This window comes from Canis lupus, chromosome 5, assembly GCF_003254725.2.
Source record: "Canis lupus dingo isolate Sandy chromosome 5, ASM325472v2, whole genome shotgun sequence".
Taxonomy (NCBI): Eukaryota; Metazoa; Chordata; class Mammalia; order Carnivora; family Canidae; genus Canis; species Canis lupus.
Genome location: NC_064247.1, coordinates 62,234,468 through 62,259,888, shown reverse-complemented (window position 1 = coordinate 62,259,888; position 25,421 = coordinate 62,234,468). Strand labels below are relative to the sequence as shown.

General features: G+C 37.5%; 1 protein-coding gene across 9 annotated transcripts in view; it reads left to right on the top strand.

Annotated features, from left to right (window-relative positions):
* Positions 1 to 25,421, top strand: part of RERE (arginine-glutamic acid dipeptide repeats) — a 408,927-nt gene that overhangs the window by 153,012 nt on the left and 230,494 nt on the right. For all 9 annotated transcript variants that reach the window (XM_025427256.3, XM_049110570.1, XM_049110569.1 and 6 more), the window contains one exon: positions 626 to 1,094. In XM_025427256.3, coding sequence (XP_025283041.3) covers positions 770 to 1,094 — 325 coding nt within the window. In that variant the 5' untranslated portion in view covers positions 626 to 769. The remainder of the gene's footprint in view (positions 1 to 625; positions 1,095 to 25,421) is intronic.

The following is a 25,421-nucleotide window of genomic DNA, read 5'->3' as shown; positions in this document are numbered from 1 at the left end:
TATTTTTCTTGGAAGATAACTAGATTAGTAGACTTAGAAGATGGGATAAATTGTAATTGAAGGCAAAAGAATCTTGCTTTGAGGCCATCACTTTTAGAGTCAAAGCTTGTGTTTATTCCTGAGAGGAACTCTAGAAATTTGGAGACGTGGCTGGAGTCTTCAGAAGATATTACCTTGTGAGAGAGATCTTGAGACATTTTCCCAGGCTATCCAATTTTTCCCCCCCCAGGTGGAAATAGTTTAAGTATATAGATTCTTACTCCTTTAAATTAATATTGTGGGTTATGAAGCTCCTTTTGTATAATTGTGCCCATTATATGTTGTATATTAGGGTACACTTTCTCCTTCAAAAGAAGAAAACAATTGATGTTATGGTTTACTATTATGCATTGAGATGTTTTCATTATTGGTATGGTAGTAAATCCCAAACCATGTACTAGCTGAGGCTAAAAACTATATTCTTAAGCTCTGTGTCACTTGTCCTAACTTTTTTCCTCTGGTTCAGCAGAAGTTTGGGGGCTAAAACATGAGTAAGTAAGAGATTTCATTTAACAAAACATTATTTTAGGAAGGCAAATGAGAAAATGTCAAAGTAAAATAAGTTTGTCTCTCTTTTCTTGCTTAGCGTTTTTGAAACGTTGGGGTAGTTGGAGTGGTTGGATTTTCCCTGGAATTGAGTGAGAAATTCAGAAGACTGAAGCCCAGGCTTACTGTCTACCTTTCACGGAGGCCTAGCCGTGAGAGGACAGAAGAAGGCACGTGGCGAATCATGACAGCTGACAAAGACAAAGACAAAGACAAAGAGAAGGACCGGGACCGAGATCGGGACCGAGAGAGAGATAAACGAGATAAAGCAAGAGAGGGTGAGAATTCAAGACCACGCAGGAGCTGCACCTTGGAAGGAGGAGCCAAAAATTATGCTGAGAGTGACCACAGTGAAGATGAGGATAATGACAACAATAGTGCCACCACAGAGGAGTCCACGAAGAAGAACAAAAAGAAACCACCGAAAAAAAAATCTCGTTATGAAAGGACAGACACTGGGGAGATAACCTCTTACATAACTGAGGATGATGTTGTCTACAGACCAGGAGGTAAGGAGCGCAGTGTTTGTGGTAGAGAAGTGGCATCAGCACTGATATGCCTTTCTCCACGTTAGGGAAGGAGGGGGCCCAGAAAAGGAGATAGTAGTTTTGGGTAGAAAAAAAATCAAGGTAGGAAACACACTGACCCACTTTGGGGCAATTGGATTCGTTGGCTTCTTGCTTGTATCTGCCTCAACTTTGTCTTCTATTCTAGTTTGTGCATTTGTCAGTTCTTTCCTTATGTCCTGTGCTATTTCTCCTCTCCCTTCACCATCTTCACCATCTACTCTTTCATCTTTTGATTTCCTCCTTGCTCTTTATCTTCAACACAATTAGGCAGTGGTGACACTGCGGAATAGAATACATGATGGGTCAAGTAAACCTCAGTTAAGATTCTTATAAGCAGGATGTTTCACATTAGTTTTAGGAGTGGCCAGAAGCTAAAGAAGTATTTTTAAAGGCCTTTAGACCAAACTTTATTTCTCCTGATCACCTCCTTTTCCAAGAAATTGAGCTTCAGAATCTCTAACCAGTGGTAATAGATGAAGACAACTAACTTGCTTTGTTTTCCAGAAAATGTACTGTAGCTTGTGTACTCCATGTGTCAACACATTTATACGTTGTGCCAACGTTTATAGCATTGTTCAGAGAGACAGACCCAGCCTTCAGGTGAGATATAGGGAGACGGGTGATTGAGAACCTACTAAGCACCTGCAAAACTTTCTCCTTTAAAAAAGAAAAAGATTTATATATTTATTTGAGGCATAGGAGAGAGCGGGAGAGAAAGTGCATACATGAGCATGAATCAGGGGAGGAGCAGAGAGAGAGACTCCCAAGCCTACTCTCTGCTGAGCCCACCTCGGGGCAGGATCCCAGGGCCCATAAGATTATGACACCAGCTGAAATCACAAGTCAGAGGCTCAACCAACTGAGCCACCCAGGTGCCCCACAAAACTTTGCTTTTCTCATGTCATGTGTTGTGTATGTTGTGTATGTTAAGGTTACAGAGGCAGTAAAACTAGCTAAAATCATTTTCTTTGAATGACTTACTATGCTGAGAAGTGACATGAATTTCATGAGATGTAATTAAGAGATTAAGAGCCTCCCAGTTTGCTGTTCTTCCAGGAAAGGGAGGTTAAAGAAATTATGTTATGTGACTAACCTGGTATAATTGTTTTACTGAGGAATACTGTAACTTTTCTGAACTTTGTGTAAAGTATCAGATTTTTCCCCCCTGTTTCGGGATTTGTTTTGAATTTCAAAAGATAGTCAATATTAGAACTTATACAGATAACTTGTAGTCACAGCTACAATTTATTGATTAATGATTAACTGAGAAGATATTTATGTGACAAAAGTATCAGCATTCGGTTTTAGGGAAACTAGAGTTCTGCGGTGGAGATCTAGTAATATGTGGGTTACGATATTGTTGGTGTCTGTGATCGAAAAGACTTAGATATTGGACAGTAAGAATTTCTGAGTCACTGAAGAATATCTCATTACAGTTACCAAATGTTATATGCTATAGACCTATTCAATTCTGAATTGTGAGAATGTGTTAACTCCTTTAGATATATAGTATCATAACTTAAAAATAAAGAAAAATCTCATTTGTTATCCTTTTCTCATAATATGTAACAATTCAATGTGGTAATGTGATTGTCTGGATTATTGTCAAAAGGCTTACTGCCTTTGTGCAGTACTGAATGCTTACCTTTCTCAAGGGAATGTTACTCCTGTGTCAGTGATGATACTTTCCTCAAATATTTGTAGTCAAACATAGTGTGGGAAGTGCTGCACATACTGTCGGTGTCATAAGAGATTCATAGTTAATGACCCTGAGAAGTTCTGCACTTCAGGCAACTTCTGTAACATTACAAAAAGATACTAAATCTGCTGTTTTTTCCCACTTATGGGATTGTTGTGCCCTGTTTCTTCTGATTAACTCCCCAAGAGAAACCAGTTTTGAAGAAACGGGTTTGGGAGTTGTTGCACATTCATCTTGTACCTCCTACTGGATAGTAGAAATCCTTCCTGCTTGAAGTGTAGAAGAGTATGTGAAGGGATGTCATTCCGGGCTTACTTTCAAACAGTGAGTTCTTAAAGTCTTTTGGAGTTGAGCTGAGTAATTTATGAAGGCAGACATTGTTTGGTAAGTCTGAGGACCTTTGTGAAATATGAAAAAGATATGTTCTCTCCTGAAACTTAAATATATTATAAAGAATCTATGAAAACCAAAAGTGCTATGAACGTTTTCTGTGACACTTAGAGCATAACTACTTTGTATGAGGTGTCCCCTTTACTCGGATGGGTAAGTGTTGTGGCCTAGGGTTTGCACATTGCCAGGTTAAGTGGATGTATGGCTCTTTGATAAGGAGACTGACCTTGACCTCTCAGTGTCCTTCAGATTATTTGTTCTCAGAAGAATGAGATTTTATTGAGAAAATGGATATTATTTAGAATTTGTCAGTAGCTAAAGTTAATCTCATGCATGGTCATAAATAGCTCTGTTTTACCCTGGTTCTTCATATCTGGAGTTATTTTTATTTTATCTTCAGGAGCTCAGCCTAAGGAACTTGAAGTTACTTATTGCCCCTGTTACCTCCTGCCTTAGGCCATTTGCAGTTGGCTTGGCCTCAGGCTAGTGAACACCTCCCCTGTGTACACACACACACACACACACACACACACACACTGACTTAATTCCTGTCCTTTTTTCAGTGCCCCCATTTCAGTGTTACTGCCTTTTCTCTCCAAAGTTATACAGGTTTCCTTAATAAACACCATCATAGCATTATGTTTCTTTTCTTCTAGAACTTCTAACTAATAATTTTTCATTTATTTCTGTTATTTAGGATTAATACCTGTCTCCTCCACAAAGGCAGAAAGTCTGCTTTTTGTTTATCATTGAATTTCTGGCACCTGTGACAGTACAGTACACATAGTGTGTATTTTTAAATATTTGTTGAATAAATTTCTGAAAACTTTTCAGACATTTATTGATTGATTAATGATGTTAAAGTTAGAATAATGCTTATGGAAGTCTATGTTGAATCATTTATTTGCCAATGAATGATTTAAAAGACTTGTTATAAAAATCAAAACAAAAAACCTTGTGGGGCTCTATAATATATTGTCCCTATGTGTAATCTAACGTCTTTGTTGTCTGTCAACTGTTACTCTACTTTTGAGATGACTGTCATGGTAACAAATTGATGTATTACACAGCTGTGTTGTAGCCAGCTTTCCCTTATGGGCTTCTTTAGCATAGGATATTGATTTCTAAAGTTTCTGTGGGTGGCATATTAATGTCTTCCCCCCCCTATTTCCCCCTTTCCCCCCAGCTTTACTGAGGTATAACTGACATCTAATGTTGTTGAAGACGTACAATGTAGTGATTTTAAATATGTGCGTATTGCAAAATGATTACCACAGTAAGGCTAGTTAACACACCCATCACCACACATCAGTACTATTGCGCGAGTGTGTGTATGTGTGTGTGATGAGAACTTTTAAACTCTACTCCCTTAACAACTTTCAAACATACAGTACAGTATGGTTAACTGCAGTCACCATGCTGCACATAATATCCCCAGAACTTTTTCATCTTATAACTGGAAGTGTGTACCCTTTGATCCCCTCCACCCCATTCCTGCCATTTCCCCCACCTGCCCACTCCCTCCCCATGGCAACCACTAATCTGTTCTCTGTTTCAATAAATTTGCTGTTTTTAGATTCCACATATAAGTGTCTTTTTTGTCTGTTTCACTTAGCATGATGCCTTCAAAGTTTATCCATGTTGTCAAGATCCCCCACTCCCCCACTCCTTTTTTATGGCCGGATAATATGTATGTATATACGTGTTTTCTGTATCCATTCATCCATTTGTGGCCACTTAGGTTGTGAATAATGCTACAGTGAACATACGGGTATAGATATCTCTTCTGGGTAGTCATTTCATTTCCTTTAGCTAAATACCCAGAAGTGGAATAGCTGGACCATATAGTGATTCTGATTTTAGTTTTTTGAAGAATCTCCAAACCATTGTCCGTAATGAGGAGCTGTACCCATTTACATTCTTGCCAACAGTGTATTTATTTTTATTTGATAACTATGATTTTTAAAAATTCCTGATCAGGTAAAGCAGTCAAAAAATTAAATTCAAATTATTGAGAGATACTTTTTCATTTTGGCATATCAGTTTGCTTGCTACTTTGATATGGAAACATGTGTTATTTAAAAAATGCCTGTTAAGTTTGTTGTGCATTTCTTTTTCTTTCTTTTTTTTTTCATTTTTATTTATTTATTTATTTATGATAGTCATACAGAGAGAGAGAGAGAGGCAGAGGGAGAAGCAGGCTCCATGCACCGGGAGCCTGATGTGGGATTCGATCCCAGGTCTCCAGGATCGCGCCCTGGGCCAAAGGCAGGCGCCAAACCGCTGTGCCACCCAGGGATCCCTGTTGTGCATTTCTTATATTTTGTCATATCCATTGCTATTTCTGTTTGACTTTCCCATTTACCCTAGGTATATTCCTAGAATAACAGAAATCTTTATCACATACATGGGAGGGGAGGAAATCAAGATTCAGGATTTTCAAATTTGTTATATCTGTGTTCCTTCTGCCTTTATGAAAAAAATGTGTTATTTTTCATGAAGATAAATTTTATATATAGAAAACGACTTTTAAGTTTGTGGTTTGTGAAATCTTAGGTGAAATAAAACATTTCCCCCTCTCATTTGCAAATTTCTCCCCTTTATTAGGAATTGGGAACTTGAACTGAAAAAAGACCTAGAAGCTAGAACTGGGTATATATTGAACATTGAAGTGTTAATTTCCTTTGATGCAAATGGAATTTAAGCTGGAAAAAATCTAAACAAAATAAAACCTCGGAATCTGGTTTGAATGAGAATGGAATGTACGTATTTTTGAACAACTGCCGAAATTTAGACTATTAATTGAGCATAATATTGAGTAGACACAAAAAAAATATAATATTGTATGTTTCCAGGCCAGTCTTTGGTGTTTCGAAGTCAAGTGGTAGTTAGGCTGGCAGGCACTGGTGTCTGGAATGAGGCACGAAGACCTTCAAGGGCCTGGTCATGTTCCCTTTCATGATGACACTGCCAGTTACACGGGTTTGTTCCCATTGTGGGAGTTTATCTTACTTTGTACTTATCTGTGTTACGTGTTACACCTCAATGAAAAGTTTACTTAAAAAGTTAAAACATGCAACTATTTTCCTAATGGATAATTTCCCTTTGATTCAAGTTCCTAGTTAAAAAGGGAAGAGAGTTGTTCCCAGTGTTTTAACAAATGGCATGTCTGAACATTTAGCTACTGATTGTTCACTGAGGGGCTGCTCTCTGACCTGGTAAGAGTCTGACCTTGGTTTCAAAGTCTTCATTCTCTGAATAATTGAAAGCTTATCTACAGCAATCATTAAGACAAACATTAGAAATAAAAGCAAAAATAAAATAAAATTCTGCCATTTGGTGTTTTAGTACATAAATTTTTGGAGAAAATACAACTGCATTTCATCTGTAACTTTTTATCTACTCTCTTGTACTTGTAGAAGAATTTTAGGTAGACATGGCATGCAAATGAAGATGTTTCTTGTGGCGTTCTTATTTTGGGTTGAGGCACAAGTTTTGCTGATGATTGCATGAATATTTTTTGTGTAATAAGAAACATAAGATCTGGATAAAGGAACCTTTACGCCCAGCTTGAATGAAAGTGGTTTGACATGTGTTAAAAGTTTGTTTGCACTCAATAAACCTAATATTAACCTACTTAATGCCTTTCAGTGGATCCCTTGTTGTCAGTAGTATTAAGTCCAAAATCTTCATTGGCATGCCAGACTCAGCTGTGATTGCATGTCTGCCTAATCATCTTTAGATCTTTTATTTGGGAGGAGGAAGTTCAGTGAGGCAGTGTGTGCCTTTCCTAGGGCTTCCATAACAAAGTACCACAGACTGAGTAGCTTAAACAACAGAAATATATTGTTTTGTAATTTTGGAGGCTAGAACCTCAAGATCAGGGAGTCAACAGGGTCATGCTCCTCCTGAAGGAGAGGAAAGGATCTGTTTCTTCAGGCCTTTCTGAGCTTCTGGTAGTTCCTTGACCTTTGCTAGCACACCAGCAGTCTTCATATGGCACTCCATGTCTGCCTGTCCCTGACCCTGTCCCGGTGTCTACCCACATTTCTCCTTTGTATCAGGATAGCAATCATGGTGGATTAGAGTCCTCACCCTCCTGCATACATATGACATTAGGATCCACCTCATTGTAACTCATCATATCTTCATTGACCCTTTTTTCTTATAAGGTCACATTCTGAGGTATTAAGGGTTAGGACTTCACATCTGAATTTTGGGGGATAGAATTCAGTCCATAACAGGTGGGAAGAGTTTTTGTTGCTACCTAGACTCGAGTTTGAGTGAGTACATCCAGCTCTCTTAGTTTGGTGTCCTTAGAGCAGTTGTGAAAATGTATTTGTTGTTTTTAATCACATTCTAGTGTGCTTTTAGTTGTAGATTATATTTTCTTTTTCCTGTTTCTATTGAAATTTTATTTCCTCTTTTTCTGAGCCTCAAGAAGCAACTGCCTTTTAGTGCATATTAGGAAGTTAGCAAATTCTGCATATGTAAAAGAATTTTTTTAGCACATTAAAAGTTATTACTTTATCTCTGACTGTAGAAGGAACAAGAGAAACTTTCTTCCTACATTGCTATAACAAAGAAATGGAGAATGATGGAAATTTTGAGACTAATTAATTGTATCTTTTTTTCATAAGGAAAGGGTCATTAAATATAGTGAAACATGTACTCTAGATACTTGCTGCTCCAAGTGTTGGCCATAGATTGGCACCCTACAAGAGTTGATTTAGAAACGCAGACTTTCAGGTTCCACACCAGATCTGCTGAATCAGAGTTTTTGTTTTCATAAGATTCCCAGGTGTTTTATTATATTTAAAAAAAAGATTTTATTTATTTATTCATGAGAGACAGAGACAGAGAGAGAGAGAGAGAGAGAGAGAGGCAGAGATACAGGCAGAGGGAGAAGCAGGCCCCGTGCAGGGAGCCTGATGTGGGACTCAGTCCCCGGGACTCCAGGATCACGCCCTGGGGCAAAGGCAGACACTCAACCACTAAGCCACCCAGGTGTCCCTCCTTGTCTTTTTCAAGTTAATGTACCTTCAAGTTAAGGTATGAATAGAAAATGAGTGCATTGCCTTAAGGGCTGAGGAGACCAGTGTCCCGGCACACCTGTCACTTATTTATGGCAGGATAGAGTTTAGGCAGATCCAGAAACAAACAAAAGGTGGGGAGAGGGAGGAAGATAAGCTTTCATGGCTTGAGATTTTGATGTGAAATAAAGCACATGTGGTTCAGGAGGAACGGAGCAGTTGACTAGTCATTTAGGAATGATTTGGATCTTGTAAAGTGCTTGATTGCAGAGGGACTATGAAGTTGGGTGAAAGCAGACACGTGAGGGAGTGAGGAAGCTGTAACCATGGATAATTAACTACCACATTTAAGGCATCTGCTGTTTCCAGCACTAGGCTTACTTTACTTTATGTGTATTGTTGCTGGTCCTTTAAAAAGTTTCTGTACAGCCTAGTCATTGTTTCCCTGTTACACAGATAAGGAGAAGAATGCACAGAGACCAGTGTCATATAGCTAGTTTGTAAGGTGGCATGGGCCTGTGACAAAATCGTTCAAGCCAGAATAGATGGACGTTTGCATAAAATACTGAAGATAATGCCCAAAACACACCTTTGGAAAGAAAGAGATAGGCCCATTTCTTGGAAAATGCAAATGATATAATTACTTTGCTTTATTTCTTTGTTTTTTTCCCTGCTCCTAAAATTAGTTAACATATTGCTTGCTTTTGGAAATTATTTCTCACTTATACACACACACACACACACACACACACACACAGAATGATTGTTAAAAAGATAAATGTATAACAATTATGGGAAGTAAGCTGAGCCAGGATGGTAAATTGTTCCAGAATATTTAGGCTAATGCTGATTTCTGGATTGGAACCCTTAACTCAGCAACTGAAAGAGAAATACATAGTTTTTGTGATTTAATAAAAGTGAGCTTGTTAGATTTGTTAAAGTTTTTTTAATGCAAAGCTGGAGAACGTCGGTCATGTCACACACAAAAATAATTTGTTGGTAGGATGACCCACAAATTGGGTGGAAACCTCCCTGGAATGAGGGCAGTTCTTATTTTGGGTCACTGACCATTTTTCTTGGTGCTACCACTGGGGTGGTGCCCTTAAGCATTTTTCTGTCCTTGCTGTCACTCAGTTTGAGGCACATTCACAGTAGAGTAAGTTCAGTTGGTCAAGCATGTCTTAGATTAAAAAAAAAAAAAAGACAGAAACCTTGATTTATTGCTCCCCCCTAACCCTGTACATGGTGGGGCTCAAAGTAATTCTCTACAGTGACATCAGGGAGCTTTCTATAGGGGAAGCAGATGAGAGCCAGCCAGAAAAATGAACCCTATTCACTGTGCCACTTCATCAGTAGACTCTTACACTAGCACAGATTCAGGGAGAACTTGTCATAGCATATGGCTGTTTATAGTTGGTTTTGCTGTGGGTGTGATAGGTAAATAGAGGAATGATGTCAATGGAATATACAATTTGTGCTGGCTCATGTGCAATTATTTCCAGGCAAGAGGAGTATGAATAGAGGGGCATAGATTATAACATAATTATATATATATATATATATATATATAGTAGGTTTATATTTTAGCAGAAAAGGAAAAGGTGGGTGAGAATTTAAAGCTTTAATTTGACTGTTGTCCTTGTATGAGCCCTTTCATCTCTAATAAAGTGAAATAATGAGCACCCACCTGCAGCCTAGGGATCTCTCCCTAGAGAGGTGCACTCTGCCTCACCCACTTTAACTCTGGCAGGTGGCCTTGCCTGTTTTGCTCACCTTCACAGGAGCCCCATTAATCTGTATTGTTGTTTTGGCGCCTTCAAGCCAGTGCCTGTTGTTTTTTGTTTTTTGTTTTTGTTTTTTGTTTTAAAGTGAGAGAGACAGAGGGAGGAGAGAAAGAATCTTAAGCAGACTCCATGCTCAGTGCAGAGCCCAATGCGAGGCTTGATCTCACAACCCTGAGATCATGACCTGAGCTAAAACCAAGAGTCAGCTCTTCACCGACTGAGACACCTGGCGTGCCCCTTCCCTCCCCCCGCCTTTATGTATTTTTAGTATTCCCTATAGCAGCCTTGAGCCACTCTGGGGTGCCTCCTTGGGCTATCTTCTTTCTTGATATATAATTATTGATTAAAGAGAATGTAGTAATCTGATTTTTGAGCTGCATAATTTTTGAAGAATCTGCCCCTTTCCCTGTATTTTATATAAGCCCTTTAATCTTTAGGAGCATTTTCTGCAAAACTAGAAGTTTTCCCAGCAACATAACAGAGTATTACAGAAGTTATCTACGTGAGAAACCCTGAATCAGAATGTATTGTAAAACTGTGTACTCCAAAAGAAACAAGAATGTTTCATGTGTGGCCATTTAAAAAATCACCCTTGATAATGGCAAGAACATATTAAACGGTAATTCTTTGAAACCATTTTTATGAGCAGTGAATCATCAAATTCAGGAATGTAGCTTTCTGGCAATCTACTCCTCTCTGTTTTCTGGGTCCCACATTCTAGGCACTTCATTGTTGGTTCCCCCAAATACTTACTAACATAGGCAGGAATAGTGACTGCAGATTTGAGTGTTCACCCTATGTTTCTTGGGCAGCCTCTCTGGAATGGCATTGTCTTAGCTGTGCCTCCTTTAGGATGTGGGTATTGAACACATGTACAGAGCAGCTGATCTGAGGACTTTTTGGGAAGAGACTTTTAAGGCTGATATTTATGTGTAGAAAAAACTACACCCACACATACATACACACAAATACATACACAAAAAAGTTGACTTTGGTATTCAATTTGTTAAAGTTAAATTCAATTTGTTAAAGTTAAAAATTAAATGATACTGCTTTACTTTAAAAAAGTTCAATTTACTTACCTCAACCCTTTGTAAATTAAATGAATTTTAATCACTTTTGAGGCCTTTTGGAATTATAATTGGTCTTATTGATAAAGTAGTTAATATCTTCAGCATTTAGACTTACTTATTAAATAATTTAATATTTGATTTCTATTCTTAAGGAATCTATTAATAATGTATTCTCAAGTATTTAACTATTCTTATAAGTGAAGTAAATTAGACCTATAAATGAAGTGAACCTAAAGAGTTGCCTTAGATATTTCAGTGCTGGGCATAAACTGATTTAGGTTTCAATCCTGACTGTGTGTTTGAATCCATTTCACACAGAAACAGTTCAGCGCAGTCCAGCTATTTCTACCCCTGAGGATGGGTGGAGGTGACAAGAACAACCTCTGTGCTTTTGTTTCTTCTTCATGTGGCTTAGGGTACTCACCTCAAGGGCTGTACTAGCGATTGAGTGAGTGTACATGCAGACTTGTTGGGCTTCTTTAGAAGGCTAGCCTTATAATAAAGTCCTAGGTAAGTGTTACTTTTCAAAATTGGTTTGTTGTTGTAAGTCAAGTTCTTTTAACTATAAAAAGAACAAAAATATCTCACATATCCTGTTTTCTTTATTAACCCAGAACATGTTCATTAAGGTATTGATTTTCTTAAATCTTTCTTAATTCGAAATCTTCACAGGGATATAGGGTGCATATCAATTTAAGGAGGTAATTCCTACCCTGATTAATTTGGATTACTTAATTTTTAATCACAAGCTTTTCAACCTTTCAACTTTTTCAGATATGTACACCTACTAAAGGAAGATAGAAATAGTCACTAAGTTTCCAGACTTTGCTCTCAAACATCTCTGCCAATGTTAATGTGGCTCCTATTGAATATAGGCTCTGACTGTTGAGAACCTCATTCTGATGGGTCACTCATGGGGCATTCCTGGTTATGTGTATCTGTATGTCTGAACCTGAATTGGACTTCCCTCTAGCTATGATTTGAGTTTGCCATAGTTGATAGCTTTAGATGGTATTGGTTACCAAGTTAAGTTATTACTTTTTGAGACGACCCTTTCTAGAGTATATTATGCTGAACATAGAAAGGTGCTCTTTTTTGGGGGTCACAGTAGAGCCTGCATCTATCTATCTAATTTAAAACATATGAAGTTTAAAAAAAAAAGTGGGATGCAAGGTTATCAAGAGCCCCTTCATACTCAACATGTTGATAAAAAGACTTAGAAGCCCACTATTTTTTTTTTTTTTTAAATTGATGGTATGTAGCTTGGCTTGTTAATAGCCTCTCCTCAGATAACAGAGAGCAAGCTTACCTGTTCCATTTTGAGATAACGTGGTTATCCTCTCTGTCAAGTTCCGAATATGGTTTTCACACAGGATGGTACAAGAACAACAATAAAGGAAGAATGAACAGTAAAGAAGACCAAACTGGATGAGAAGAATAAATCATCTAAATTAGATGGCAAACGGATTTCATCTCTTTTCCCAAGTGATTGAGGCTGAATGTAGTACATTTAGAAGGAGTGCTCTGATCAGTAGACTGTTTTTCTTGGGTGCAGGTATGGGAGGGAACATTTGCCATAACTGATCTAGATTCACAAGTGATCTAACTTGTTAGCCCAGATGAAGTACATGACAAGGGACCGACCTGGGTTTGTGATACTAGAGGCACTCTACAGTTTTTGTGAAGGTATTGGCTAAAAGGTTTATTTTGTATGTTTCAGGCTAGTATACTCGATACTAAACTATAGAAAAACCCTCAGCATTTTATACAATAATGTTCCTGAGCAAATGTGTCATTTTCAAATGAAAGCCCTTTTACATTGTAATCTTATGTGATAGAAAGTTTACATTATCCTTTGAGCTGCTTTACTTACTTTACTTACTTACGGAGCATTTGTAGGGCAGCGGTCAGTAAACTTTTACTTTTTTTTTTTTTAAGATTTTATTTATTCATGAGAGAGACAGAGGCAGAGACGTAGGCAGAGGGAGAAGCAGGCTCTCTGTGGAGAGCCCAAGGTGGGACTTGATCCTGGGAGACACTCAAACCTGAGCCACCCAGGCATCCCAGTAAATTTGCTGTAAAGGACCAGAAAGTAAATATTTTCAGCTTTGCTGTAGATGACTGAGTCTTTGTTGTAACAACTCAGTTCTGAACTTGGGTCATGAGAGTGGTGATATACAAAAGAATGGGCATGGCTGTGATCCAATAAAACTTTATCTGTGGACACTGAAGTTTGAATTTTACATTATTTTCACATATCAAGAAATATTCCTATCCTCCCTCCATTAAAATATGTAAAAAAATGTTCCTTGCTTTGTGGGTCTTACAAAAACAGGCATTGGGTCAGATTTGACCACTTGTAGTCTGTGGTGCCAGTCTTGTGCTTTGTGAGTTGCCTGCCTCAACCTCCAATTCTTCCTGTTCTAATAATCCTTAAAATTCTTTCACCACTTAGTATTTTGTACTACTTTTAAAAATGTAATTTGCTTTATCTGTTCAGTTAAATTAAAAATAATTTTCACCTGTTTGTATTGTTGAACCTTGTTGATATTAAGTTGTAGTTTTTCCTGCTTTCCATCAAACACTACAAGACATAGAAAGATGCCTTATGGGGATCCCTGGGTGGCACAGCGGTTTGGCGCCTGCCTTTGGCCGCCCAGGGCGCGGTCCTGGATATCCAGGATCGAATCCCACGTCAGGCTCCCGGTGCATGGAGCCTGCTTCTCCCTCTGCCTGTGTCTCTGCCTCTCTCTCTCTCTCACTGTGTGCCTATCATAAATGAATAAAAGTTTAAAAAAAATTAAAAAAAAAAAAAAAGAAAGATGCCTTATGAATAAAGTTCTTGTGGCGATCTCGACCCTGTCCTCCCGCATTAATTCAGTATAAATTCTTCTCAATAAACATTCTACTCAGTTTGCTGGTAGATGGGATGCCTGGCTGGCTCAATTGATAGAGCATGCATCTCTTGACCTTGAGGTCATAAGTTCAAGCCCTACATTGAATGCAGACGATTACTTAAAAAAAAAAAATCTTAAAAAAATAAAGCTTGCCAATGGAGAAGATATCCTTGTGAAGTAGTTGCTATCCCAAATGATGCCACTTTGAAGCCCTGTGTGTTTATTTCTGTTCTTTTTGAGTGTATGTACATCTCCTCTACATAGAAACTGAATGAGGAAAGAAAGTAAATTAATTAACATGTCACCATTATAAACTGGCACAAGTCTTTGATATTTTCAGAGACGTTACCACCTCACAGTTGCGCGATACGTTTTGGGTGTCTTATTTGTTGGTTAGTTATAAAAGCAAGCTAGCAGCCTTCCAGAGATCTTCTCTGTTCAGCACAGAACCTGGAGGAATTGGATTAACACCACAGTGTAGGGAAGATACAGCAGAGGTTCTTTTGTTTGGTTCTCCAAGCTGGATACTAAAATCAACCCGATGGACCATGACGAATAGGGTCCCAATCACAGCGGAAAAGATTTATATTTACCTAGAGTCTAATTGGACTGAGATTTTCTGCAGTTATGTTAAAATCCTTGGCCCTTTAACTTGGTGAGTGAGCATTTGAACTCCTAAGCTCTGGAGGTTTAGCTTTTGCTGGCTCAATTAATTGTTAAATGTTCCCTTTATTATAAGTATACATCGATGCCTTGCTTTGTAGTGGCTGAGGAAATTGCTGAAGGAGTTGTTTAATCTGTTATACTCTATCAGTTTTGTAAAAAGCTCTTTTTAAAAGGAAACAATTTTGATTTGAAGTCGCATGGTGGTATTTGAGTTGGAGAGTATCCTTGAAATTGAAATGCAGGAATTTGGCTCCGTTCTTGACAGGGATTGGCTTGTAGTTGATGCTGACCCATGTGTTTGTCATCTTTCCAGATGCTGCCTTCTATTTATTCTGACAGCTTCACCAGCTGAGAAAACCAGACTTTCCAAGATTAAAACATTGTCTGTGAATTTATTTTATTTATTTTATTATTTTATTTTTTTCATTGTGAATTTAAAGATGGAATAGGGTTTTATGGTTGTTGAATTAAAAAAATGTATGTATATAAGAATGATTTCCTTTTGTAAAACATTTAAATACTATAGAATAGATACTTGTGTAAATGAATTTTGCTTTGAAGATATTTGAATACTGCAAACACTACCAGAAGTAAAAATAGCTTTTCTACTCCTCTGAAGGAGTATGTTTGTGTTAGCACAAATTTTGTAATAGATTTTTAAGTACCATGAGATAGATGGGAGCGGTTAAGTAAGTTACTTGGTCCTTTTAAGTTAATGCTTAAAATGCCTGGGAATGGATAGACTTCTAAAAGTCACTTTACCAAGTGTATTACTTTTCATACATGATGACCCTTTATCATCATGTATGCATTAAATATATCCATTACTTTAAATATTTTTCATTATTTCATGATTAAATATGTGTTTAAACGAATTAGGCAGCATACTGTGTGTTACATATGAAAGAAATTCTGCATTTGTTCACTCATTTGACCCCTGAATTTATTTTCTCACTTATATTCCTAAATTTTCTTATTTGGTTGCCTTTATAAGGAACGCCTCTTCAGTGATGTCCACTGTGATAATTAGTAAATGTGTAAACTGAAATATAAAAGGCAAAGATAGAGTTGTTATATATTCCTTCTGAAGGCTGTAGGCATTGTTCTGGCTTTCTTTGTTTGCGGGGCAGATATTGATGCTTGAGAGATGGCGTGTTAGTGGCTCACTTTAAACTGATCAATAGAGATATAGTAAAAAGAAATGTTGGGGTGGTTGATTATAGTTTTTAGTTCTTTTAAAAAGGGAAATAGAGTGAGTTTATAATATAGATTTTTAATATTATTTCAGTATTTTACTTTTCATTATTCTCAGCTTTTACATTAACATTTTAATTTGTGCTCCATTAGTAAAGCTGTACGTAACTGTAGGCTCTAAGGCAGGCTGTTATTATTTTTAGGTGGCATTTGGTTTTCATGCTTGTCCTGTCATTCTCTTATGGTGGTATTGTAAAACATAGGTACCTTGCATACAATTACCAGATTGAGGAAATGTTAACAATACTTTGTGTTATTAGACCTTTTTTTTTTCTTTAGTGAAAAGAAGACTGAAGTCTTCTTCAGAAGACTGAAGAGAAATGTCAAAAACACACCTCACCTGTTATGCTGTGTTTTTATATTGTTGGGAACAATAAAAACCTAAAAAGTAGTGTTTTAATTACAATTCCATAGTGCAAAAATACACCTAAATTTTGAGGTTATAGTTGAGAATTAACTGTAGCAGCACTCAGACTGGGGGCGAGATTGTGCTTCTTATTTACAGGGGATTTTATGCTTCACATTTCAGGTTAGACAATGGACACCTGATTTCCAGTTTGTGCTCTTTCTACTGGCTAGAAGGCATTTTGAGGGAGAAAAATCCTGGGCTGTCTTTAAGGCTCATGAACTAGAATGCTTTTGAAGTTTGCAACTATCCAAAAAGTAGATAGATATTTGGCATCATGGAGTTGCAGTGCTTTTGGCATTCCCGTCTTGATTGGTGGAGGCTACTAGTTTGTAGAAAGCAGCAGTTTTGTCATCTGTTTTACTTCTGTTACCTCCCCAGCTGCTAGGATGCTCACTGCTGTGGCATCTGGTAGAGCTACAAGTGGATCTCAAACTCCCTTTTCAGTGTTGTTTCTGTACACAAGAGGTGGTCCCGTTCTGTCTTCTCTCCTCTGAATTCACCTGTTACCTTTTGCCTTTGCTCTGTGAATGCATTTATAAAATTCTTATCTTATTCTTATCTTCCCCCTCTATTTCTCCTCCTGCACTTACTCTTTTTTAATGAGCAAATAATACATTTTCAGGGAAGATAATTGAAATGTTCAGATAAGCCACAATTAAAAATCTCAAAACCATGAGTCTAATGTTAATATTTTGTTGTATGATCACTTTCCTTAGTAAACACATGTGGGGTTATGATAGATACTTTTGAGGTTAACATGTCCTGAGTTTATTGCCATGCCAGTAATTACAAATCTGAGTCATTATTGTTGCTTACTGTACCATTAATACTGGCATTATAAACCTAGAAGTGTTCATGGTCAACCCAGGGGACTATGAATATAATTCAGGAGACTGTGAACTTGAATGGGTAAAAATTGTATTGTTATTTTCACTACTTCGTTACATTTCAAATGACATTTAGCATTCAGTCATGCTTTAGTTATGAAGATAGGCAATAAATTGTAGTGATATTGATAGTACCTGTGACACCAGTATGAACCCACAGATATTCCCATATCACATAAAACAGAGAAAAACATCTGAAAATAATGTTTATGTTCATCACTACTTTGAAATTATGGAGGTTATTAAGGGAATAACCTTTAGTAAATTTTATTATTTAATAAGTCACTAAAGAAGTACATATATTACAAATGTTTTTTTCTCATACCGTGATAAGTATTATAGTACATGTTTTTTGTGTGTGTGTGTGTGTGAATTTACAAAAAAAAAAAATGCTTTTGAAAAGTTAATGTATAGGTTACTAAAGGTGTCTGTGGCCTGAAAAACATCAGGTATACCTGTGTTAATGGATAGATACCATCGTGTGACTAGTTGTATATTGTTGAGTTTTAGGTTCTTTATTTGGAAAGAACAACAATGGTGAACATTGATTTATTCATTTCTGCTGACTCTCCTTAGGACTAGAATTAACTGAGTTTTACCTTTTAGGGTATGTCCGGACATCCAAAGATTTTTTGTGTACTGCCATTGTAATTCTTTCCAATTACCCCTGATGTACCATGGGATTTTGGCATCTACAAGTGACTGAATTTGTGGTTTTGAAACTGGAGAAGTGTTTGCTAGGTAGAGCAGGAGACTCTGTGTCACCTTTGGATAGTAAATCTTCACTTCAGAGAATGGATCAGACACATTTGTGTGCTCTGTTTTTTATCCACTGTTAATGACGTGGAAAGGAGGATATAAAGTTGTGACATTAGAGAGAATGTCTTCTTTCTAGTATGAAGTAAAATATGGATTATATTCTGAGAGTTTAGTGCAGTATGAATTCTGGTCAGCTTTCACTTTTTTTTATCACTTCATAAATGATAAAACATTCCAGAAAATTTGGTTATCAATGGTCCCTGTATTTTTGTTAGAGGAACAGCCATATATTGTCTCTCAAGTCCTCAAATCAAACACACATGGAAGTGGAGAAGAAAGGGAGAGCCTCTGGTGCCAGTGGACACCATCAAACTGCCCTCTACACAATGTGCCAGACAATTTGCAGGAGAAGTTGCTGTCCCTTATTCTTACTTGTGCAGCCTTGGGATGGAGTCACGGTAGAAACTTGACTTAGCTGTGAAGTCTCTTTAGGGAGGCAGCTGTGGATTTGTTCTGCCTTATTTTATCTGCCTCTAGGAATTGATTCTTAATCCTACTGGAGGGTAGTGTATGCTCTCTATTCAAGCTGTTTTATTTTTTTTTAATTTTTTTTTTCAAGCTGTTTTAGTCATTCTGAATCAAGAGCACTGTGTTGTATGCTTTCATAGGCTTGTTAGGGGTTATTTGTTCCTTTCTAGCTTTTCCTATTAAAAACAAAAACGAATGTTTTCCCCACCTCATTGTTCTGGAATGTCGCTTTGTTCATGAATGTAGTTTAAAGATTTTGCCCCATTTAAAAAATTGTTTATTTTAAAAGACTTTATTTAGTTATTCATGAGAGACCAAGAGAGGCAGAGACATAGGCAGAGGGAAAAGCAGGCTCCCTGCGGGGAACCTGATGTGGGACTCCATCCCAGGAGTCCAGGATCACGACCTGAGCGAAAGGCAGACGCTCAACCACTGAGCCATCCAGTTGCCCCTTTTTAAAAATAATTTAAAGATGTTTGTGTATAATGGCCAGAAATCCTAAATTGTGAGTAGTAAATTCTTGGTCTGGTTCTTTAGCTATAGTCACAGGTTTTGTTACTCTGGCATGTGTGGCTTCCATTCCCATTGTTATTTTTTATCTATTTCATGCTCCACCTCCAGCCAGTACATTTGCTGTTAGACTTTACTGGAAGGATAAAGAGAATAGGGCCTCCTCTGTTCAGAAATCAGTTTTCAGAAGTTGAAATACTGTAGTTCTGTTTATATCCCCTGACCAGAGTTTAGTCATATATAAAACCAACTATGAGGGAAGTTGAGAAATGGGGTCTTTATTCTAAGGGGCCATAGGCCCTGCTAGACATACGATGTTCAGTTATTAAGGAAGAAGGGGAGAATGAATGTTATGCTCAGCTGGCAGTCTCTGCACAGAGACTAAAACACAAGTACAACTAAAATTATTGCAGACATTTGTTATTTGTTTCCATATCTGGCTCTGATATTAGAATGGTGAACTTGTCAAGGGAAGGACAATATTTTTATTCATCTGAGTGTCTCTGACACTAGCTGGTATGTAGCTGGTGCCCAGTAAGTCTGTGTGTGAATGTTTTAGGACTTTATGATTCTGTTTCTTGTAGAATATATTTATCTTCATTTTTATTTAGCTTTAATGTTATCTTGACAGGATTTGCCTGTTACTACTTCAGTTAAAATGGAGAAGTCTAATTTTTTCCTCTAAGTTCTGATTCATTTCATCTCAGCAGATGTTCAAAACATGATTTTTACAAGGTACAAATTACAAAAAGCAAAAGTCTCATTAAGTGTTATATTGGCCCAGAGCAGCTGCACTCATTTTTTGAAGTGTGTTGTGTATAGTTTCGGGTAGAAAGCATCCAGAGCATCTTATGGCTCAAACAATAAACTAAATCTCTCATCTCATTTTGGGAATCAAGAGGCATTTAGATATTTTAAATACTGCTTCCCTTGCGTAGATCTTTGCTAATTTTGATAATAAAAGTGACAGGTGGTGGATGGCAGATTACCAGACAAGATCTCACCTACTCCCCCCTACCCCCCCAATAGAATACTTTTTAGCCTGAGAATGATGTAGATGTTCTATAGCAAAATCAGCACATGTAGAATCCTAAGAAGATAGATCATTGGAAATCATTAGATAGGTGGAATTTTGTCCCCCAAATGACATTTTATAATTCACAGTGGGCTGAAGATCTGTAATGAAAATTTGAGATCTTAATATTTATTCAGTCACGTGAAATTGACTAGAAGTTTTAAATTATTCTTAAAATATCTTTAGTCTTTGACTTTGATTTTAAAATAAGCACCTGACCAAACAATAGTAACAACAACAACAAAAACCCAAATTAAAACAGTAATGATTTAGGGTGAGAGGGAAGAGGTACGGATACAATAAGAGAGTCAGGAAATAGGTTTTATTTGCCCTTAGAAGTTTATATAAATCATGTAAACTATACAAATTGTATAAAGCAGATAATTAAGTTTAAGGCCTGGAACAGTCTTTGAATAAGCTAGTAGAATTTAATGGGGTATATTAGATAGTCAGCAATAGTATTAATGGCACATTGATGAGCTGGTAACATAACACAATCCTCTGTATCTATAACTTTGTGCAAGGCATTTTGTGGAGGTGAGGTTAGGGCAAGATACAAAAGTAGACAGGATTCTAGTCCTTGATCCTTCATTTTATAGGGAGAAATTATACTTATTTGAGCAATGTCATCTGTTAGTAATAGGAAGTGAGTGGGCCAGTGCTAACTGAAGAGGACGGACTAAGTTGGTGATACTGGGGAAGACTTGAAGGACCATGAAGACCTTGATTTGGGTCCTGGAGTTTGGGCAAAATTGCAGTAGGACCAGGTAGAGGCAGAGCATCTCTGTTAGGGGCAATAGCATGAGGAATTTCATGGAAAGGGGCATGATATGGGTATAGAAGATTCAGGGCCCAGTTGAGTAGATGTAAATAGCATGCTGAAAAAGGGAACAAAAAGGGTAGCTTGCAAAAAAGTAATGGAAAACTTCTCTTCCTTTTGTGTTAATTGCAATATATCAGCCTATAACTCTTGGTTATAGTTTTGGGGCAGCAAATTCTGGATGCTTGCCTTATTCTTACTTGGGTCTTGATTTGATAAGTTTCTTTTAAGGTGCCTTTTTGCATGCCTGTTTCTCCTGGAAGCATCTTTCACACAACTGTGTGGATGCTTAGGTGAAAGACTAATCACTCAAGAAGAGAAATCACTCATGGGATTGTTGTGTTGTCTGGTAAATAAAACTCAGAGGTAAATTTCTGTTAAACAGAATATCAGTCTCAGAAGCAATTTAGTACAGTATTTAATAATATGTATCATGTATCTTGTTTGTATATCTAAATCCATATGGTAAGTTTAACCTACTTTTAATAAATCTCAATGTTGACATTGTGATTTATTTGAAATACATAAGAACATTGTCTAATAGTAAAAAATATGTAAAAGAGGAAATTTTAATCTTCAGTTTTGCTAGCTAAAAAAAAAAAATCCATATTAATTGAACATCTATCTGTTCAGACTGACAACTAAGCTTTCATTTTCCCAGCCTTCAGTTATGCTTAAGTCCTAATTCTTTCCGAAAAGTTCATAATAAATATTTGAATGGGTAGAACTATTCTATGAGTATATACATTAGTCTTACAAGAAAGGCTTACAAGATATAGATGCCTATAAAGTACAAAAAAAATAATTGGTGTGGGAAATTCTGTAGCTTGGTGCTTGAACTGTGGAACGGTTGTTTTTACAAAATTGAGAACTGCAGACTACAATTAACTGTCATTAATTTCTGTGAATAGAAATATGTTCCATTTACTGTACAATCAGGAGCCAGGCTTGAATGAGTTTAAATAGATGAAATCTAAATTATCCTGACAGTCCATTAAACACTAGCTGAAAACCTGTAAAGAAAATGGATTCACTATGATACCAGTTTATAATAAAATCATTTGCCAAATAAGAATTATAGCTCAGGCATTGTGAATTATCTTGTGTATTTCCAGTGAGCACTGCAAATTGGTTGAACCATTTATTGTAAAGCCCAAGTTCCCAGTGCATTGTTTTCTGAGTAGGAGCCAGTAGTGTTGCTTGAAATCTGCTCTGCAGGGTGTGACACCAGAAGATCAGACCTAGTGATTTGTTTGTTGTCAGTCATATGCAGAGAACGGAATCTTCACTGCAGCCTGTCGCTGGTTATTTTTTCTTATGGTTACTGGACAGAGTGTTCCTAGAAGTGTTTGAACTTTGTCAATGTTGATGTCCTAAGTATACATATTTAGCCATGTTCAGTTGTAATGATTGCGTGAGGACCTACTGTTTTCATAAGCATTCAGTCATTCTCTATTTAATAGGGATTTTATAGCAGAATTTAGTTTTTCAAACAGTTTTCCCACTGGTTTGGGAATTGGGTTGTTACCCACCTTCTCAAGCACTAGAAAGGTAGGTACAGTGGGGTAGCAAGAGTGAGAGTGGGCTGGAAATTCCCCTCCCCCATGTCTCTAATACCCTAACATGTTTTGCTTCCATAGGGCAGATGGCCACCAATGATTTTTAAAAAATCTTCCCCTGCACGCTAGATTCTGTGTGTTCTCTTTCTCTCTCTTTTAAAGATTTTATTTATTTATTCATGAGAGATACGGATTGAGAGAGAGAGAGGCACAGATATAGGCAGAGAGAGAAGCAGGCTCCCTGCGCAGAGCCTGGTGTGGGACTAGATCCCAGGACCCCGGGATCACAACCTGAGCTGAAGGCAGGTTCTGCTCAACCACTGAGCCACCCAGGTACCCAACAAGGAGGGCTTTTTAAGGAACATTTGCAGAAGGAAATGGTGTTGAGAGTGCTTTAGACACTCTACTTGAGTAAGAGTGCCAACCCAGGGCCAGTACCTTAGCGTATTCATGTAACTGCTAAAATTCTGCTGCTGGCAGTCTAGAATTTTCAAATCTATGTAGCATATGATTGATTTAGAAGGGGGTGGGGTCTGACTGCAGCAGTTATTCTAAAACACTAGCATCACTTTTTCTAGGTTCGAAAGAAGACTGTTTTGGATCAGTCTTTAAGCTTTTGATATCCTAGAAGATTTTTCTAACTTCTAGAGGACTAAAAGGAAAAGGTGGGAAATTGAAACAGTCTCTTTCAGTTTGTTATGATCTGTTCCCCCCAGACTCCCAGCTGGTTTTTCTCATCATTTAATTTCCTGTTAGCAGTGAGGATAAAGATAGATGAGTATTTGCTGGAAATATAAAGTGTTCTGTCTTTAGATAAAAACCTATGCTAGCTTGGTAGTTGGAAATCTGTAGACATTGGAATATATGGGATTTAATTTTTATGAAGTTTAAAAAGGAAGGGACTAAGCGTCCGTTACCTGAGATTTTTTTTTTTTCCCACGGACTTTAGAATCTTTAAGATGTTCCAGGTCAGTTTTGGTGACAGTTTTCAGGCTCAGAATACAGGATAAAAGTAAGCACTAGAGGATTCACTTAACGAGGTGCTGTTTTCCTGATTTTTATTTCTTTTTCCCTTTTTAGTTCTCCAAAGTTCCTAGCTGATGTGGGTATCCCTTCCCCACAAAAGAATCTGGTAGAAAACTAAAAGTAGATCGTCCTGCAATTGAGTTATTAAAGAAGTATTTATTAGCAAACAACTTTCTTTATGTTCACATTGATAGTACACAACAGCGTTCTCAATAGGATCTCATATAACTGCTTTTCTGTTTTTACATTTTTGTTCAGGTCAGTTGCTCCTTGTATACTTTTTGAATGTTTACTCTGGAATGTAGTGTATTGTGATAGAGGTGAGGAACTGTGATAAATTTGACTGTTGTACAGATGGGGAAACTGTTGTACAGGGAGAGGCTCCCCCATTGTTAAGCCATGCACTGTGGATTGGGATTTCAGTGTTGTTTCTCACATGCCTCATGTGGCTACATACCTTTTTGCATGTTGGACATTTAGAAATACCCATATTAACTGGTGAGATACTTGTGGACTTTTGATTCTGTAACAGACCAGTTGGCTGTTAACTCACTGAATGGTTCCATGTCCAGGGTGGAGGAATCCTGTGTAAGAGAAATGGAACACGAAGGACAGATCAGTTCTGAGAGTTAATCTTCTTGTCCACCACTGTGGCACGCTGTGTTTCTGGGAAATGCATTTGTGAGAAAGTCTGTTCATGCATGCTTTTTCTTTTTTCTTTTTTTAAACAAGTAGAAGGTTTTATTTTTTTTCTTAAAAGGTTTTATTTATTTATTCATGAGAGAGACACAGAGAGAAGCAGAGACATAGGCAGAGGGAGACATGAGCTCCATAGGGAGCCTGCTGGGGGACTTGATCCTGGGACTCTGGGATGGTGACCTGAGCCAAAGCAGATGTTCAACCACTGAGCCACCCAGGCGTTCAAGTAGAAGGTTTTCCATTGGAAATTATGTTAGCGTGGCACCGCCATGCCTTGCAAAGGGATGAGAAGATATTTCAAAGATTAAGGGGCAGAAATGCACTAACAGGAGGGAAATTCTTTAAATTACAGAGCTCAGCACAGACTGAGCATTGCCTGCACATTGTGACCATGGCTATAATGCTGGGCTCACCGCACTACTTGCTCAATTGGTTGGTGAAGTAAGTGTCCACTGTGCTCTGGGCGGAGGCTGTCAGGAAGGATGCTGACAGGTTCTTTGTGTTTCAGGATGACAAACTGCCTGATGCTTGAGGCTGGGGTTTTTACCCTTGAGAGGACTGTGCTCTTGCTCTGTTTACATAAACCTGCTGATTTGCTGAGGATTGAAAAGCAGAGAAGGGCTTTCTTTGCCTTGAGAATCGGCCTTCATGTTTTGGCTGACTTCTTTCCCTAGCTTAGCAAATGCTCTGTTGTTTGCAGATGGCACAATAGATTCTTGGACACAAAGCTATGTTTAGGTTGTGAGAAACAGCCAGAAACGCCCCTGTTTAGTATCATTGCACGGATCACGGATATAGTATTTGAGGTCACTTAATCGTGTGATCATTCCCTGGCAGAGGCTTGGTGTTAGAGAGCAAGTCTCAATCTACACCCATGGTTTTATTTCCAGACATCCCTAGTAAAGAAAAAAATAAATTACCATGTATTGTTTGGAATAATTGATATCTATAGTAATAGCCTCACTCATTTCTCTGGCATATTTCAGGCTTGCTGATTTTAAGATTAAAAAATATATATATTTGCCCTGCAGCAGCCATTTGCTCAATCTGGTAAATAGGCATTTTCATATGGGTAATTTTGAAAATGTGCATTATGCACTTAATGGATTGCATCAGTTTTGCTCAGTTTTTTTTTTTTTTTTTTTTTTTCAGAACTGGTAGCAGTGTAATAAAAAGGCTGGCTTTCTTTTCATTTCTTT